Genomic DNA, 19,286 nt, shown 5'->3' with positions numbered 1-19,286 from the left:
ATTTTCAGGTGAGTAAGGAAAACACCACTTGCAACTTTCTCATCCATTTTTGACCCATCAACAAATATTTGGAAGTGATTTTTATAGGTAATTGTATTAAGTCCTGCAAATTTTTTCTGGACAAAAGCAATGGGGGTTAAATCTTTATTCCATTTTGAAAATTCAGTATTTATTATGGGAAATGACCAATTCCATGGAGGGGATTGGGGGAAAGTAGGTGCAATAGACTTTGCTGGTACAGGGAACTTCTTTTGAATATTGGCATACTCATCTGCAATACCTCTATACATGGCTGGATTTCTTAACCAATTATGTAATGTGTGTGAGCTATTTGATTTAATTTTTGTAAGATGTTTTATCAAGAGAAAGCTACGTCTCTCCCTTATTGTTGTTAATCCACTCTCCATAAGCAGAAACTTGGTGCTTGTGGGTTTCCTAAGACCAAATATGAGACGTATTATATCATTTTGTGTTGTTTCAATTTTTTGCATCTGTGTCTTTGCACATGCACCATAGACAATGAGCCCATAGTCAATATGGGGTCTTATATGTGATTTATAAAACTGGAGTAAGGTTTTCTCCTTACCTTACTTTTCTCCTGTTATATGCTAGTTGTCGTTTTCTTTCTTCTTCTTCTTCTATTTAACAGCAGGCGGGCTTTTCAGTATAACTATTTAGCCCTTTTCCTTTTGCTTCACTCTGTGGGCTACAGAGCTACTGGCTTGATTGCCTCATATTTATTATATATATTCAGATATCTTTCAGCAGATGATTCTTTAGATGATTTTATTTTTAAAAATTGTTTCTTTTTCCTTAAATTCTCGTTTCCGCTGAAAAAGGCTCCCGGTACGTGTAGTGGAAATATTTGGATTGTTTAATAATTATTTTTTTGTCTCTTTGGGTTTTATATCTTATGGGTGAAAAGGAGCTACGCTAAATAACCCTTTGGGTATGGCCTGTTCTTCTCCAAAATCTCAGATCTATAAGGATTAACAAATATGAGAAAATAGATTACAAGGCCTTTTTTTATGAAGTCCTTAACGGCTTTGGTAATATTTATGTTATAAACAGATCTTTCCCGAAAAAGCATTCAGTCATGTCACCTAACGTATCTTCGGCTTAAACAAGCAGCCAATCTTTTGTCCACTAAAGAAAACAAAAGAATAGACTAATAAATATGTCTGAAATATTTGAGCCAACAAAACAAGTTTTTATAATGTATTAGAAATATGTAGATTACACACCTATATTCGAAATTCATTAGAGAGCATTCACAGATGGAACTCACGCCTCGACGCTGACCCTATTCTTGTATTTGTTCTAAACCTTCGCCATAAGAGCAATATTATGGCTCGTCCTAATAAACTAAAAATATGGGAAAAAGCGTTAGCAGTGGCTTTTCAGTCGAGCTAACAAAGCTTCGGAAAAATTTTTTGAGTTTATAAGTTACGAAATTCTAAAGTTGTCGCCGAAAAAGCGTCTCAAACTAAAGTAATACAAAAAGGAACTAATCTATGGTTAGAACAAAAAAAAAGACTTCTAGTTATAACTAGTGTTGAACGATATTTGATATTGATTTTGATATATCGGACCAAGTATCGATATCGAATATAGAAACATATTATCGAAACTGATATTTTTTTAGGGGTCTCTAACCCCCTATATTCCCCGAGGAAAATCCACCACATGAAAATTCTGCAAATTTTCAGCATACATCTTCGAGATTCTTTGCAGGTTTGAATTCTTTCATCTATAATTGATTTTATTTATCCTTATCTTACATCTTACCCTGGCATCTTTTTCGCAAGAATTCATTTCCGGCTCCCGAGTCAGATACGTATGGATTATTAACAACTGAGAATGAAAAGTTCACAACAAATGATGTTGTAATAAAAAGTTCGGATTTTGAATGTTATCAAAGCTAAAATAACCACTAGCCGATCACATAGGGTGAATTTTCTCTGTCTGAAAAATTATGTCAAAGAAAAGGAATCATCTATCAAAGATAAATTAAGATAAGGTAATCTAGTTTAACTGTAACTATACATGTATAATATATATATATATATATATATATATCACCGTATTGCCACTGAGTGGTGGATCAAGGAATAGGTTTCTGCTGTAGTAACTGATAATGGGGCAAATGTAGTTCATACCGTTAAGGATGATGTTTCCCAAGTAGGTACAGGATGGGGACATGTTTCGTGTTTGGCACATAATCTAAATTTGATTGTGGGGGGGGGGCTATTAATGATACTGCTGAATTGTTGCCACTCGTCCAAAGACTAGAAATATTGTCAGATTTTTCAGACGTAGTATTGTAGCTACCGACAAGTTGCGCCAGGTTCAAATCTCTACTGACAATGTTTGCACCAAAAAACTAAAACCTGATGTGACCACTGGACGGAATTCGGTTCTCACTATGTTGCGTAGCGTAGTCTACAAGATTTGAAAGAGTCGGTAACAAGTTCGCTTTCGCTTCTCGGTAAAGTGGACTTCATAAGTTCAAATCTGATATTAAATTTAGTTGACAGTATGACCTTGAATCTTTGTCTACTTCAGTAGTGTCTAATAGTAGGACTGTTTATTCTCTTGTCATTGATCTGAAAAGCCAGTCTGCATGTGATACTGTTTGTTTGTTTTATAAGCCCCCTCGGTTTCCAACACATCTGTTCTGTGATTTGCTTGAACAGCTTTCTGGTGTTGGAACTTTCTCTAAAAAACGTGTTTGTGTTTTGGGAGATTTTAATTGTAATATGTTAAATGTTGGATTAAGTGATGAATATAACCATCTCTTTGATGTGCTTTCTTTTTCTGGGCTACTTCCTTCAATTTTTTTTCCTTCTCGTGTTGATCCTACAAGAAATTCTGCCACTTTGATAGATAATATTTACATTTCTCATTCTTCAAAATTGAAGTTTACTTCTGGTCTTATTTTTACTGATCTGTCTGATCACTTCCCTGTTTATCTAAAACTTTTTGTGCCTAAAACTGAGATTGCTGTGAATGAGCAAGGTGAATCTTCTTTTAGAACTTTTACAGATAAAGAAATTTCTTATTTAATTCTTAGTCTTCAGAGTAATGATTGGTCTAGTGTTCTTGAAGCTAATGATGTTGAATGTGGAACAAGTTTATTTGTGTTTCGTATTGGAGGTCTGTTGGATAAGCATTTTCCTCTTAGGAAGAGACCAAGGAATTCTATACCCAAATGCCCATGGATGTACATAGGTCTGATCAATGCTACACATATGAAGGCGTCTCTGTTCAAGGTTGCATGTAAAAGTAAAACACAGGATGATCTTTTGAAGTATAAACCTTATAAAAATGTACTTACGACTTCAGTATGTGCAGCCAAAAAGCTCTATTTTTCGCGTTGAATTGATGAGTGTAAGGGGAACTTGCGAAAGGTTTGGAATGTAGTTAATGAAGCTATTTCTCGCAAGAAACTCAAACAGTCCCCCCCATGTCATTACAGGAATGCTGATGGATCTATTGTGGATAAAAATTCTTCAGCAAACGCCTTCAATTTGTATTTCACCACTCTTCCTTCAGTTCCCATTCAACCCAAGAGCAGAGTAAGTAGTTTTCCCATAGCAGAAAAGTCAGTTTTCCATTCCCCATGCAGTGATATTGAAATTTATAGTATTATTTCCCAGCTTCCAAGTAGCCGTTCAGTTGATGGTTTTGGTTTTAGTAATAATGTTCTTAAAAAAATTGGTCAGTTTGTTTCTAACCCCATCTCACACATGACTAACCTCTCTCTTTCTTCTGGTGTTTTCCCTCATTTATTTAAAGTAGCTAATGTTTTACCTTTACATAAAAAAGGTGATTCATCTCTAATTTCAAATTATAGACCCATTTTTCTTCTTCCTGTCATCTCTAAGGTTGATGAAAGAGTAGTGTATCTTAGACTCTCTTCATTTGTTTTTAGTACTAATACGACTGCAGGAAATTCTCTCATAATTAACCATCAGTATGGTTTTCGTCCCACTTTCTCTACTCGTATGCACTTTCAGATGCAACAGAGTTTGTGCGTCTTAATCTGGACAAGGGTTTGTGTGTTTTGGGTCTATTTCTTGACTTTTCAAAGGCCTTTGATATGGTTGACCACTCTGTTCTTTCCTCTAAACTATCTTCATTTGGAGTACATGGAGTCCCATTAGAATGGTTAAGGTCTTATCTGTCGGGAAGATCTCAGTATGTTTCAGTTAATGGTAATTCTTCCACTACTTTGCCTATATTGAAGGGTGTCTCACAGGGCTCTGTGCTTGGACCACTTTTGTTTTTAATTTGCATTAATGATCCCGTTGATGGTCTTCATCCCCTTGTGCACCCTATTCTTTTTGCTGATGACAGTAAATTCTTCATTGCTGCAGTGGACTTGCCATCTGCCACTTCCCTAGCTCAAGGTCTTCTTGATAAAGTAAAAAATTGGTGCTGGTCAAATGGTATGACTCTCAACAGCCAAAAAAGTGCTATTGTACACTTCAGGACCCCTTATCGTATGAGAGACGTAGTGGAGCCAATCATCCTGACTTATGGGAATGATGTTATACCACAAGCTACTATGGTGAAATTTCTTGGTGTGTATCTTGACTGTTTTCTCTCTTTTAAGCCTCATATACTCATACTCATACCCGTTCCCTCATCTTCCGCCAGTCTTCAATGTTGCACCGGGTTAACTCATTTCTTCCCCCAGATGTTATGCTTTCTCTTTATTATGTTTTTTTTCCTTACCTTTCTTATTGCTCAAAGAATCAAAATTTAATTGTGATTTCAAATATATAAGTTTCATCAAGTTTAATTTTACACATCAAAAGTTACGCGCCTGAGAAAATTTGACTGATTTTCGAAAAAAGGGGAAAAGGCCCCCTTAAAATTTATAGAAACTGAATGAAAATAACACCATCATATTCAGCGTATCAGAGAACCCTACTGTAGAGGTTTCTAGCTCCTATCTACAAAAATGCGGAATTTTCCATTTTTTGCCAGAAGAAAGATCACGGATGCGTGTTTATTTTTTTTTCTTTTCCCCAGGGGAAATCGTATTGACCCAGTTGTCCTAGAATATCGTAGGAGGCCTCATTTGAACTGAAATTAAAAGTTCTAGTGCCCTTTTTAAGTGACCAACAAAAATGGAGGGCAAATAGGCCCCTTCTAAAGCTCATTTTTTTCCCCAAAGTCACCCAATTAAAAGTTAGAGATAGCCATTTTGTTCAGCATAGTCGAAAATCTAAAAAATATGTCTTTTAAGATGACTTAATCCCCCACAGTTCCCAGGGGAAGGGCTGCAAGCTATGAACTTTGCCCATTGCTTACATATTGTATTGGTTATTGTGAAAAATACAGACACTTTCAGGAAGGATTTTTTCTGGTGGGGGGGGGGCTGGAGGAGGGGGTGACTCGGGAAAATCTTTCTGTGGAGGATGTTTCTTTGGGATAAGGAACATTTCTATGAAGGGGGCGCCGGATTTCCAAGCATTACTTAAAAAACGATCAGAAATTAAATTTAAAAAAAACAAGTTTTTTCAACTGAAAGTAAGACACAACATTAGAACTTAAAATGAACAGAAATTATTACGTATATGAGGGTGTTCTCCCCCAAGTCAATACCTTGCTCTTTACGCTAAAGTTTTTTTAGTGCTTTCAAAAGAGCTATCTATTCTAATTAAACGGCCTTTCTGATTCAGGGGTTTGTGAATTAAACAAAATTTTAACTTTTGACGTAAAGAGCGTGATATTGACTGAGGGGAGAACCCCCTCATATACGTAATAACATATACGTAATAAAAAATAAAATAAAAAAAACAAGCGATACGGCTCAATAGTAATCGAAACTTTTAAAAACGGAATTTTGATGTCAATAAATGTATCAAAAGAATGGGCTTATAATGCTGATTCTAAATATATAAATTATATTAAGTTTAGTATTACCGATCAAAGGCTACTAGCCTGAGAAAATTTACCTGATTTTTTAAAGAGGGGGGAAACATCCCCTACAAGTGAAAGAATTTTAATGACAATCCGACTGTCAGATTCAGTGTATCAGAAAACCCTATTCCATAGGTTTCAAGCTCATATCTGCAAAAATCTGCAACTTTTGTATTTTTTGCCAGAAGAAAAATATACGAATATAGAAGTTCGTTCCGTAATTTAATTTGTAAATTACGTCAGAACCAAATTTAGAGACAACCATTTAGCAAAAGAAAAGTGAAATTTTTATGCAAATTTTGTTTACTTATTCAATGACGGTGAGCCAAAATAAAAGCTGCATTAACTAAAAAACGATCAGAAATTAAATAAAAAAAACAAGGTTTTTAAACTGAAAGTAAGGAGCGACATTAAAACTCAAAACGAACATAAATTATTCCGTATACGAAAGGGACTGTCCCCTCCACAACGCCTCGCTCTTTACGCTAAAGTTTTTTATTGTTTAACAAAAATAGAGTTGTGAGAAACTCAAACTTTAGCGTAAAGAGCGAGGCGTTGAGGAGGGGACAGCCTCTTTCATATACGGAATAATTTCTGTTCGTTTTAAGTTTTAATGTCACTCCTTACTTTCAGTTTAAAAAACTGTTTTTTTTATTTAATGTCTGTAAAAACACGGAAAAAATTCTTGAAGAATTTAGGTTTGATTTGGGGTACTATTTTTCCACTCCTCATCTGGTGATGGATTTTATTCTTAAAATTAGTGAAGCTGAAATAGGTCTGATCGCCGGCGTGGATCAGCACCTATTTGTAGAGAGATCCATGAGGGGAGGGTATGTTTTCCACGGGGGTTGTGTCCTTGAAACCAACCCGACTGGACAAAGTACCGGTGAAAAGTTGAACGCTGTTTTCTTGGATATGAATTCCCTTTATCCGTCGACAATGTCTCAATTTTATTTGCCGTATGGGAATTACCAATGGCTTAAGGATCCTTCTGCTCCAGATTTCCACAACATTTACACTGTTTAGGAGAATGGACCACAAGGATGGTTTTTGAAATTGACTGTGAAATACCTGTGGAACTTCATAACTCGGTAAAGGACTTTGTTTTCCTCTGCATTAATAGACCAGTACCTAGGGACTCTTTGAGTCCCTACAATTTATCCTTAGTAGAAAATATGGGTATACATAGGACACCTCCAAAACAAAAGTTTATTGCCGACCTTGAGCCGAAAGAAAATATTGTTGTACACCACGTTCTTTTGCGATGGATACTAGCCAACAGTTTCAATGTCACAAAGATTCATGGAACCCTCCAATTTGATCAAAAGTCTTACATGAAGACGTTTGTAGACACCTTTGTCAATAAAAGCTTTCAAGCAAAAACAACGGTCAAAAAACAAAATCTTCAAACTCATTATAAATTCGGCCTTTGGTAAGATGTGTGAGTGTGCGCAACAGGAGTCATTGTGACGTTGTAACCAACCCAAAAGATTGTGCCCGAACCATTGTGGAACCAAACTTCACGTCATTCAAGATCATAGACTCCAATATGGTCCTTTTACATAGAAACAAGAGAAATGTAGTTTTAAATAAAAACATCGCCGCTGGCAGTGCCATTTTAGAAATTTCGAAAAAACTCATGTTTGAGTTTTATTACAATGTGTGTAAGTGCCAATGGCCGGGACAGGACAAGTTCAGATGTAGTATGGAGATACCCATTCACTCCTGTTGATATTTAAAATAGATAATGTTACAAGATTTGATATACGGAGAGTGAATTAGCTCCAGGATGGATTACACTAACTGGGATGAGTCCCTCTATCCGGAGATGATGAAAAGCAAGGCCATAAATCAGTTGAAATTAAAATCCGAGACGGGGATCGACTTGGTACCCCATGGTGTGTTTCCCGGTCCGAAAGTGTACTGTGTGGAAACGCATAATGAGGTTAATAAAAAAGTCCGCCAGGGGTTGCCGTCAACCTATGTAAAGGAAAATCTCACTATGAGTGTTTATAGGAGCTGTATAGAAGATAATTTAGTTCCAAGCGTGAGTGTCGTGGCCATTCGCTCTTTAAAATATAGAAACTATACAGTTCGGGTAGAAAAACAAAATTCCATATCCATCATATCGGACAAAGTCTATGTACTTGCAGGTGGTGTGAAGTTACTACCAAATGGCCACTACCTGGCTTCAGATCGAGCTGAATGCGTAAATTATAAAAAACAGCTCGGTCTGAAGAAAACCCTATAGTGGAAAAGGGCGTCTGTGGGGGAAGGGGGACGTTATTCAGTCACCAGCTCAGCACTGCCCTTTTTTATCTAGTCTTTTTCCAGTGTTTTATATTTACAATTTTTTTCGTTGCGCAAAGCTGTAATTTTCAAGCGTTTATTTATTTATATTGTGTAAAGTGTGTTTTACTTGTTATCGCCCCTGCCTTGGGCTTTCACCCTGTCCAGTCCACGTTGCCAGCCGCCACAGTGCCCACCGTGGCACCGCCCTCTGGCCGTTCCACCTGGCCACCGCCTCCTCCGGAGGAGCGTTCGGTCCTCCGAGAGGCATGCTCAAGTAATTTAAGTTTCCATTGTGTATATATTCAAGTGTTTTAAAATGTTCAATTGCCATCGTAAATATATTCAAGTATTTATTTTAAAATTTTGCAGTGCATTTGTTAATTAAAGAAACCATGTGAATTCTATTTCCTTTGAGTATTTATTCAACAGATTGAGGTTAGGTTAGGTTAGTTGCATTTTGACATTGGAGGTGTAGTTATCAACTTAAAACACTGTTCAGATCTTTTCTTTGTGGACCGTCTATGTCTTGCAAAACAACACTATTAACGAAAATAATTCAAAGCATAATAAAAAATTTTCACAGAATCCGAAAAATACCCGTTTTTGTTATAAGATATGGCGAGGATCTAACTACAAGATAAAGAATATTCACCAAATCTTCCATCTTAGGAACGGACTTGACGTGTTTACTAGTGTTTTCCCAGACTTGTGGCTGACTATTTATGATTTAGCTTAATCTATTATAAAACGGTCACAGAAAATATTGCAATTATTGACGGTCCGGTCACATCATAAAAAAATATCTATAACTATCGTTCTCCATAATCTTTCTCATCAGAGTCGATGTATGATAATTCTTTCTTTGAATTTTATCTACTATGTAATCTATAGGGTTGTTCACGATTTAAGTTCTCTTATAAATCTAAATAAACAAATCTAACCTGGCGAGCCCAAATTTCTACGTTCCGCGTAAAAACAAACTACTAATAAACCTTACGGCTACATTTTATTGGACCTGAATCAAAACAAGCCCAAAGAGTTGTGTGTAGTACTGATATTTTCGATAATGAAGTTACTATTTATCTATCCGTGAATAGTAAAAAAGGTCATTGGTCGCTATCATGACGTTGAAGAATCTACATGAACACCGGAATTTATTTTCCGTGCTAGCCAATTCAAAACCATCGCTTAGGATAGCAATACTCAAAAATGGTGTTGACAAGGAGTTTATTAATATCTTGTCGAAACATTGTTTAAATTTAACGGAAGATAATGTTCAACCGTCAAATGGTGTTGACGGTTGAACAAATAGTATATGAAGAAAAATAGTAACGGTGATAAATAGTAACGTGAAGAAAGTGATCCCGAAAGTCCGCTCAAAAATTTGAAGTAAAAGAAGGAGAAGATCCTGTCGCAGCAACCTTTTAAGAAAATCGAAATATATTTTCTTGTGATTATTATCTATTCTAATCAGCAGTTGTACCCAACCAATTCTGCTCAAGACATCCTCAGGGCTATACTGTGGTGTTTATCCTCCCCCATAGTATAGTGCAGACGGTTTGATATCATCTATTTTCCCTTCTTGTTTTAGTTTTATTTCTGTGTTTAAAGCTTTTTCCAATAGGCAATGATTAGAAGTCCTCCAAAAAAAAAAGTCCCCCAGATCCCAAATCAAATTCCAGTGAAAGTGTCATAGTGAAAGATACCCATCCTGGCTGGTCAAGCACCCTATCTCAAAGTTCTAATGATAGCTCCAATTCGGAGAATAGGACAATGATAAGTGTATGGGCTAATGTAACCATAAATGATGATAATGGGTTTCAAGAGGTCCTCTCTAGAAGTTCTATAAAAAGGAAAAAAATCTCCCCAATTGAAAGCATTTCCCCTCTCCCTGCCCAAGATCCTCCCTCCAAAAACTTAGGAATTTACCTTAAAATTACTCTCACTACCCCTTTTGAAATAAAAATTACCACTGCAAAAGGAGTTGCAATTTTTAAATTGCTAAAATCAATATTCTCTCTTAACATTAACCGTGATTTATCTCTTCTTATAGCTTTAGAAGATCAGAAATCAGCATATACAGTAATTAACCTTAAATCCCTTCTGAATATCCCAATTATTGCATCTAATTGGAACCCTAAACAATCACCAACAAAAATAGTAGTTTACAATGTTCCCCCAGAGATATCTACTCAGGAGTTAAAAGAAGGCCTTTCACATAGGAGTTGGAAACACAATCCCAGTTGAGGATGTTACCCAACTTGGAAAACCCAACTCTAATGGCCTAAAAACTAGTAGATCCTTCTTATTCACACTGAAGGATAAAATTGATATCCCAGAAAAATTATTCCTATTTGGGCAAATCAAACCACATAAGGAATACAAACCTAAGCCTATTCAGTGTCAGAAGTGTTTCAAACTGGGACACACAACAAACAAATGCAATGAAATTCTCCAAGAGTGTAGTAATTGTAAATCTTTCCATCCTAAAGAGCTGACAACTTGCAACAACACCCAGCCTACATGCATCAATTGCAAAGGCCCACATGAATCTACAAATAAATCATTATGCCCTGCATACAAGAAAAGAGCTCTAACACTCCAAATATCAACAGAGAAGGCCATCCCATACCCCTTTGCAGCAATGGAAGCAAATGCTGCCCAACAATACCAAATAAAGCCTGTAATGAAACCAACCAAAACCCCCCCGTCAAATGCCCCCACTGCAGCAAGCCCCCCATCTAAAACACCCTCTGCTCCGCCCCCGCGCTCAAATCCCTAGCAGAAGGAATCCCCACGCCAACAAGCCTCCTGGTCCGGTGAGATGAGGCCAGCCTGGCCCTCCCTCCCAAGAAGAAACAAACCAGAAACACTACCAGGAATCAATCCCTTAACCAACAAACAGGATGCACTACCAAAAATGCAATCCCCAAATATATGCTTATTCATTCTAAACTGTAATGCAGTTCAGGCCATGAACATACATCAACTAGAGAAAACAAAAATTATTGCAGAATTGGCAAAAATCTACATCCCAGATGATATGCTCATTCAAGCAAAAAAAGATCTTGCTTTACTCTTAATAAAGCTGAACATTGATACACAGTCATATGAAGAATAAATCAATAACACAACATTTATCAATACTCCAATGGAATGTAAGATCACTCACAGAAAATAAGCTAAATGAACTAATATCATTTATGAATAATAATTCAATTAATATTGCTTGCCTCCAGGAAACTCATTTAACACAAAATCAACAAATTAAGTCTCTGGGATATACTATCCTGAGAAAGGATAGATCTTCAGAGAGAAAAGGATGTGGTGTAGCTTTATTAGTTAATAATAATATAAAATTTTGTGGCATCAATTTTCCAGATTTTGAAAATGATGTTGATGTAATTGGTATAAGTGTTTGGCTGAATAATTTAAAAACCTACATAATAAGCTTTTATAACCCTAATGGCCAAACTACAGATGCCAAGGATTTCTTTAATTATATAAATAATTCTAATATGTTAAAAAATATCATTATTTGTGGTGATTTCAATGCCCACAGCCTTTTGTGGGGGAATAAACCAGAAAATAAAGCTGGTAAATTTATTGAGCATATGACTTCAAATAATAATGAATTAGTTGTTAAATTACAAGCAGAATCCAATCTAAAAAGGACTATAATAGATACTAAATATAAATACTGGAATAATTTTGCAAATAATCTCTCCAGAGAAACAAATGAGCCAATTATACATAAAGTCATAAGCCACATATGTGGGAAAAAGACTTCTCCCAACCCACTCCTGTAGGAGCTTAAACATAATAATACCCATTATGACAATGATAATGAAAAGGCTAACCTATTTGCAACTCTTTTTGTTAATAAGCTAACATCAAATAATCAAAGCAAACTGTCCACACTTCCTATGAACCCTAGTTACCAACCACGCCCAGGATCCGAGTACATAACTAATCCATTTTCAATCCAGGAATTGAATAATGCAATACATCATATTAGGTCCAAAACTAGCAGTAGCTATGACAATATACACCCTACATGGATAAAGAATCTCACACCTTCATACAAACAAGAACTGATAAATTGTTATAATCACGCTTGGGCATCTTCTAGGTTCCCCAATATATGGAAATGTTCGTCCCTCCTACCAATCGTAAAGAAAAATAAACCAAAAGATAACCCTGAGTCTTATAGTAACATAATGATTATAACTGTTATGGGTAAAATAATGGAGAAAATGATTTATCACAGACTCCTCTGGTTTGTTGAGAAAAATAACCTGATCCCACACACTCAAACTGAATTCAGGAAATACCACTCCTCAACAGATGCTTTCATTTTGCTAACAAATGCAATAAATGAATCTTTCTCAAAAAATAATATCATAGTGGCAGCTTTACTAGATTTTGAAGGAGCATATGACAATGTGAACAACCAAATCATTTTAAATAAACTTGCAAACCTTGGAGTAACTCCTAAGCTAGTATCCTTTATTAAATCCTTCATAGAAGTGCGAAGTTTCATTGTTTGTGTTGGTTCAGCCTCTTCACCCCAAAAGACAATTTCCAAAGGCCTACCTCAGGGAGCAGTCCTCAGTTGCCTCCTTTTTGCCCTATATCTCTGGGACATGAACCTACCCCACACGAATCTACGATATGCTGATGATCTGGTGCTATGGTCATCTGGCAACACCTTTGAGATAGCACAGTCAAATCTGCAAAAGTCACTTTTCCAGTTTGAAAAATTCTCTCAACATTCAGATTTACCCATTGCACCCACCAAGTCAAAAATAATTCAATTTCACCGGAAGCGAAACCATGTTAATGCAAAACTAACTCTAAATAAAACAACTATTCCAGAAGATAATAATATTAATTACCTAGGTCTCATGCTTGACCAAAAACCTAATTTCCACCTCCACATTTCAAACACAATAAAAAAATGTTATAGAAAAGCAAATATACTAAAAAGACTTCTTTCCACACCCTGGGGTTGTAAGGAGAAAACCTTACTCCAGTTTTATAAATCACATATAAGACCCCATATTGACTATGGGCTCATTGTCTATGGTGCATGTGCAAAGACTCAGATGCAAAAAATTGAAACAACACAAAATGATATAATACGTCTCATATTTGGTCTTAGGAAACCCACAAGCACCAAGTTTCTGCTTATGGAGAGTGGATTAACAACAATAAGGGAGAGACGTAGCTTACTCTTGATAAAACATCTTACAAAAATTGAATCAAATAGCTCACACACATTACATAATTGGTTAAGAAATCCAGCCATGTATAGAGGTATTGCAGATGAGTATGCCAATATTCAAAAGAAGTTCCCTGTACCAGCAAAGTCTATTGCACCTACTTTCCCCCAATCCCCTCCATGGAATTGGTCATTTCCCATAATAAATACTGAATTTTCAAAATGGAATAAAGATTTAACCCCCATTGCTTTTGTCCAGAAAACATTTGCAGAACTTAATACAATTACCTATAAAAATCACTTCCAAATATTTGTTGATGGGTCAAAAATGAATGAGAAGGTTGCAAGTGGTGTTTTCCTTCCTCACCTGAAAATTGCAATGGGAGAGAGATTATTTAATAATTTATCTATAATGTCTGCTGATTTAAATGCCATAATCATGGCATTAGAACACCTTAAGCAAAACCAACCTTTGATTGAAAATTCGAATAATATTATCATCTATTCCGACTCTTTATCAAGCCTTGAGTTGCTGGCCTCAGCTCCTCAATATAAGTTGGACATTGACACTTATCATTGTCTCAGTATTATTGATAATCTTGCTTCAAGTGGCATAAAAACTTACTTTCAGTACATTCCTAGCCACTCTGGCATAAGTGGTAATCATCAGGTTGATGAAATAGCAAAAAATGCTATAAATATTGACCAGCCAAGTGGGAGACCAATCCCAATTAGAGATATTTACCGATGGAGGCTATCAGATATTAATTTTAATAAGATTAATCCTATCCTTTCCCCCTTTCCCAATAAGTATCTTTCTAAAATTTATCATAGAATTCGTTCTGGAACAAATGGACTAAATTTCCTTGCATTCTCATATTCGCTTTCTAATTCAAGTGGTTCAATTCCCCTGTCCCCTCTTTGCAGGCATTGTAATATGAATAAGGAAACAATTGACCATTGCCTATTTGAATGTAATATGCTGACGTCTGCACAACATACCTTACTGTGTAAACTGTTAAAATACTTCAAACACCACAAAATCCCACTATCAGCCAAGAGCCTAGCCAACTATACCTGCACACAGAGCATAGAAATCGACATCTATCATCTTATATTTGAACTCCTAGAGTCAAAAGATCTGCTGAAAGATATCTGAATATATCTAATAAATATGAGGCAATCAAGCCAGTAGCTCTGTAGCCCACAGTGTGAAGCAAAAGGAAAAGGGCTAAATAGTTATACTGAAAAGCCCGCCTGCTGTAAAATAGAAGAAGAAGAAGAAGGTGTTAGACAACAGACAAAGCAACATCGGTCACTTTTACGTGCTCTAGCTTGCAAAAAGAAAGCAAATTGTAAAAGAAAACGTCTTGTTCAAGCGGATGGTAATTTCTTTTCATTGTTACTACCGATAATCGCCGGACTTGTAAACATTATCTAGAAATATCTAAACCTTATAAATTGACGCCAATTGAACTTGCTCTTTCACCAAAAGAGAACTTTGAAGATAATTTTCATAATTTTTTTAACAATGAAACAATTCCCGATAATGAAAAATTATTTTTATTTCAAACTGCACTTCGACGTGTCAACAAACATAAACCTTATCGTGAAGAATCGCTCAAAGTGAATGCTATTGATCAACATTCTGAAACTAGTGAAAGTTTTGAATCTTTGAACTCTCTGCAAAAAGACTACATATAAACTAGTGTTGCAGACTTGTTGCCTCCAACCAATCATGAACAAGATAGAATAATTTTCTCCGTTCTCACATAAAATGAAAAAACTGGTGAGAAAAAGAATGATTTTATAATCCAGGGCAAAATTCACAATTTAATTGATTTGTTATCGGATCTGATTGCAAATCATAAAAATGTTGATTTCTTGAATAGTAATTTATATAAAATTATAAAGTTGTCAAATTTTTTAAAAAGTCTTATTAGCAATAAACATATTTTAAATAAATTAAAAGAGAAAAGCCCATCAACCACATTAAGGCTTGGAGACGATAATTTTAAATCTTTCTTGAAAGATACTAGTACATCTAGTAGAATCATTGATTTGATACCAACACCGGTGGTTGCTAGACAAAAGCTAAGACGAATTGACTCACCCAGTGGTACGCAAAATGGTGGCGAACGCTTCACACCTCGTTTACGGTCAAAATGGATCAAGATTTGAATGGCGCTTATGAAAATAGTGGTGAACCTAGAAGTTTGAGTTCTCCCACTACACTTGCTGAGGTTACCGGAATATAAAAGAAATTAGCAAAAGAGAAATTACAAAAGGAACCCAGTTATACAATTCATCGAAATCATAGGACTAGGGTCGTGGATATTGAAAAACTTAAGAGTTTTACCCTCTGCATATATTACAAGCAGATATTTTGACTCTAGAAGCAATTCAAAGACGTAATAATAAACCGTAAAAATGTAGTTTACTTACAATAAGTGTTTTTTGTTGCTATGCATATGCAGTTCCATTGCAGTCAAAGAGAGGTAATGAAGTTGCTAATGACCTTGAATCCATCTTTGAACAAGATTCATATAAAAAATTCAAACAGACAGTGGAAGTGAATTTGTTAATCCCCATATAAAAAAGTTGTTACTGAAATATAATACAATACTCTACCATAGTCATAGTCCTATAAAGGCAGCATTGGCTGAACGTTTGATACAAACAATTTGAATTTAATTTCAAGGTATTGTACATTGAGAAATACAGCTGCATTATTCATGATTTAGATAAAACTATGCTGATTTATAATCAACTCCCACTTCGATCCTTATTCAATGCTATCCCTCTTGAAGTTCATCATAGTGACAATACATATTTCCTTAAACAATATTATAAGGAACAGGCAGGGAAGAAAAAATTTAATGTTGGTGATACTGTTCGATCATTCGTACATGAAATATTACTAAGAATTGCAAAAAGCTGGAAATAGTAGAATCTATCAAATTCAAAAGGTATTTAAGATACCCAATCTCTAGGGTAAGGGACTGTTGCTTGTTCGCTGACAAAGATACAACTGATACAAGATACAAGATATAACAAAAATACAGCTGACGAGGATACAACTCTGATTTTGATTTGTGGATACCTGCTGAAGACGTTCATAATGTCTGAAGGTTTTTATGTAACATTAATGTTCAATGTTTTCTATCCTCTTTACGACGATTTGAATAAAACCAGCGATTTTTGGACAAAACTCTCCCCTGCCATTATATTTCAGAGAAGGTATGAAGTTGCTCTTGTAAATTGTATTCATAAAAATATATATGAAATCCTAAGAAAGGAACATACTTCTTATACAAAAATTTGACCTCTTGATTGGCCAATTATTAGAAATCAATATGTAATTGAACATACGAACTCATTTCAATACCCCTTTGGCGCATTATCATATAAAGAGTTCGGGATTATGAATGAATTGTGTCGTTCTATCAACAAAAAAAGTCATATCGTAAAAATGGTGCCTTTCAAGTCAACTATTCAAAGTAAGAGGGCAAATCTACATTAGCTCACCCATTGAAAATGAAAAGATTATTCTCAATGAGGATTTACGTGAAGATCTTGGTTCTAAACATAATATTATCAATGGTAAAAGTGCTGTAAACGCTAGTGGCATGAATTGTGTCGTTTTCGCAGAGTATCAACCCGCCTTCTCCTCAGACAGTTACATATTTCTCTACGCATCCTTTGTCGAGAGATCAAGAATCGGTAATGCCAATGTCCCCCTTTTACATGTTCTTGAACAAAAAACCTCTAATGACCTCCTTCACCACTACAATATAAAGCATCTTCAATACATTCCAGTCAACACTTTGTATTTGGAGCTCTGTCAGCTAACATTAAGAAGTGAACTGGGTGATCCTCTAGCAATAACAAAGGATTTGGCTTTGATTACATGTCATTTTCGACCCATTCAGTGAGAACCCTAATAGAACTCAGTTTGTATGTCCTGCTATTGATTCCTATGTTGCTACTCTCGGACCATGGCAGTTGGGTCATGGAATGGACTGTTACAGGGGTCCTTCGTCAATGTCCGGTTACGGTCTTGGGAATTGGTTTGCTAAGCTGTTTCGCTCTGCAATACCCCTGGCTAAAAAATATATTGCACCGGTTGCAGTGGATTCTAAATCCTCTACACTACATGATTGGGGCTCTGGTAAGGATTCTCAAGAAAGTGTTTCACAAAATCTCAGGTCCAGCGCACGATCCCTTGGTAAGCGATTGAAATAACGCGGAAAATGAAGGTGGTTTAATAAATATTACTTCATTGATTTGACTTCGACATTTATAGATTTAAATGTCATTGTTAAAAAATCTAGCAATGAAAAACCAAGTGAAGCCGAGGGGTTATCCTACGTAAATTGTGTACTACACAATTTATTTAGACAAATAAGTGTCTAGGCTAGATAAATAGGACATTCGAGAGCACGAGCAATAATCTTTCATAGTATGCAAGTTATATACAATTCATGTTGATGACTCCAATGTCTTATAAGCTGTTGAGGGGACAGGCTCTGGGTTATGAATATAAACTGACGTCACTAATATTCTTAGAAATGCGAAACTCAAAGATTTGCATTTAGTTGGGAAACTAAATCATGAGATATTTAATATACCTCAATGCCTGCCTCCCAAGTTAAAGATTAATATAAAACTAAAACTCGCACGTTCAATTATATTATGCGAAAAGCACTGGGTGCTGCATCCAATGTAACAGTCTCTCTCACGTCGGCCATATTTCATGTACGAAAACAGCAAAGTATGAGTTCTGTTGCCTTTGCAATTGAAAAATTAAAAGCCACTGGAAATAATATCAAACCACTCGTGCCTATTAAAATTACGAATCAACGTCATATTGCTACTGGTACGCATACCTATATTGATTCATCACTTATCAATGGCGAAATTCCTTCAAAACTGGCATTGGCTTTTGTAAAAAGTGCTAGCGCTTTTGGATCATGGACAAATTCTCTGCATAAATTTGAACTGTTTGGACTTTCATTGCTTGATGACTAGATAGATAGATAGATGAATAGATTTCCAAAAACTAACACACAAGTACTTGTCCAATAAGAGAGTCATACTTACTCCCACCGTTATACCCGTGCCATTTAAACATTTTTGCCTTTCAATTACTCGGACTATTTGTCTTGGGTTTTTTCCTACAATTAGCCATGTCTTGATGCCTACTACAAAATACTGGATTTTCATTCAAAATCAACGGACTCGATGAATATGCACTTAAATATATTATACAAAATCGGAAGCGGGTACAAAATCTATCAACGAAAAGCTGTGGTTTTCATGCACTATTATATTTTATTTTCCAAAGTCGCGGACATACTTACAGTCAATTTCTCAAGATTTATGGTGACAATCCTCTATTGAATGACTTTGTAGTGGGAAATACTCTTTCCTACCTCTATAGTATAAATTTCGGTGCCCTAAGAGTGAAATGCCTTAAAAATGTATATGCAAAGTCAGGGTCACATTTTTTACAATATATTGTGACTTCATTTTTATTAAGTCTCTTAGTAAATTCAATGATACTACTCTGATTCATATTATAAAATTCACGTGTTTCAATTTGTTTATTTGAAGCAATGACACATACAAAATTCTCATATGAAGAATCACTTTCTGTAACAGCCAAATAAAAGTCTGTAGGCTTATAATCAAAGTAGCCGATATCTTTGTACCTTGAGTAATATGTGATATATTTAAAATATAAAAAATGTTGTTTCCTTCTAAGGATATTTCCGATATAAATGCCTCGCAGCATTCCAGAAGTTTTGTTTTACAGACCGAAAAATGTGAAGCG

The 19,286-nt window shown here is 35.6% G+C and overlaps 1 protein-coding gene across 1 annotated transcript in view; it reads left to right on the top strand.

The window, feature by feature from the left end:
• The first annotated feature begins 7,723 nt into the window (after positions 1 to 7,723).
• Cdc27 (cell division cycle protein 27) overlaps positions 7,724 to 19,286 on the top strand; it is a 74,004-nt gene continuing 62,441 nt past the window's right edge. The window contains exons 1-2 of the mRNA XM_089099905.1: positions 7,724 to 8,143; positions 8,344 to 8,500. Coding sequence (XP_088956031.1) covers positions 7,724 to 8,143; positions 8,344 to 8,500 — 577 coding nt within the window. The remainder of the gene's footprint in view (positions 8,144 to 8,343; positions 8,501 to 19,286) is intronic.

This window comes from Artemia sp. Qi Xiang Cuo, chromosome 14, assembly GCF_049724085.1.
Source record: "Artemia sp. Qi Xiang Cuo chromosome 14, ASM4972408v1, whole genome shotgun sequence".
Taxonomy (NCBI): domain Eukaryota; kingdom Metazoa; phylum Arthropoda; class Branchiopoda; order Anostraca; family Artemiidae; genus Artemia; species Artemia sp. Qi Xiang Cuo.
Note: the sequence above shows the minus strand (reverse complement) of the source record. Positions and strands in the feature narration are given on the sequence as shown.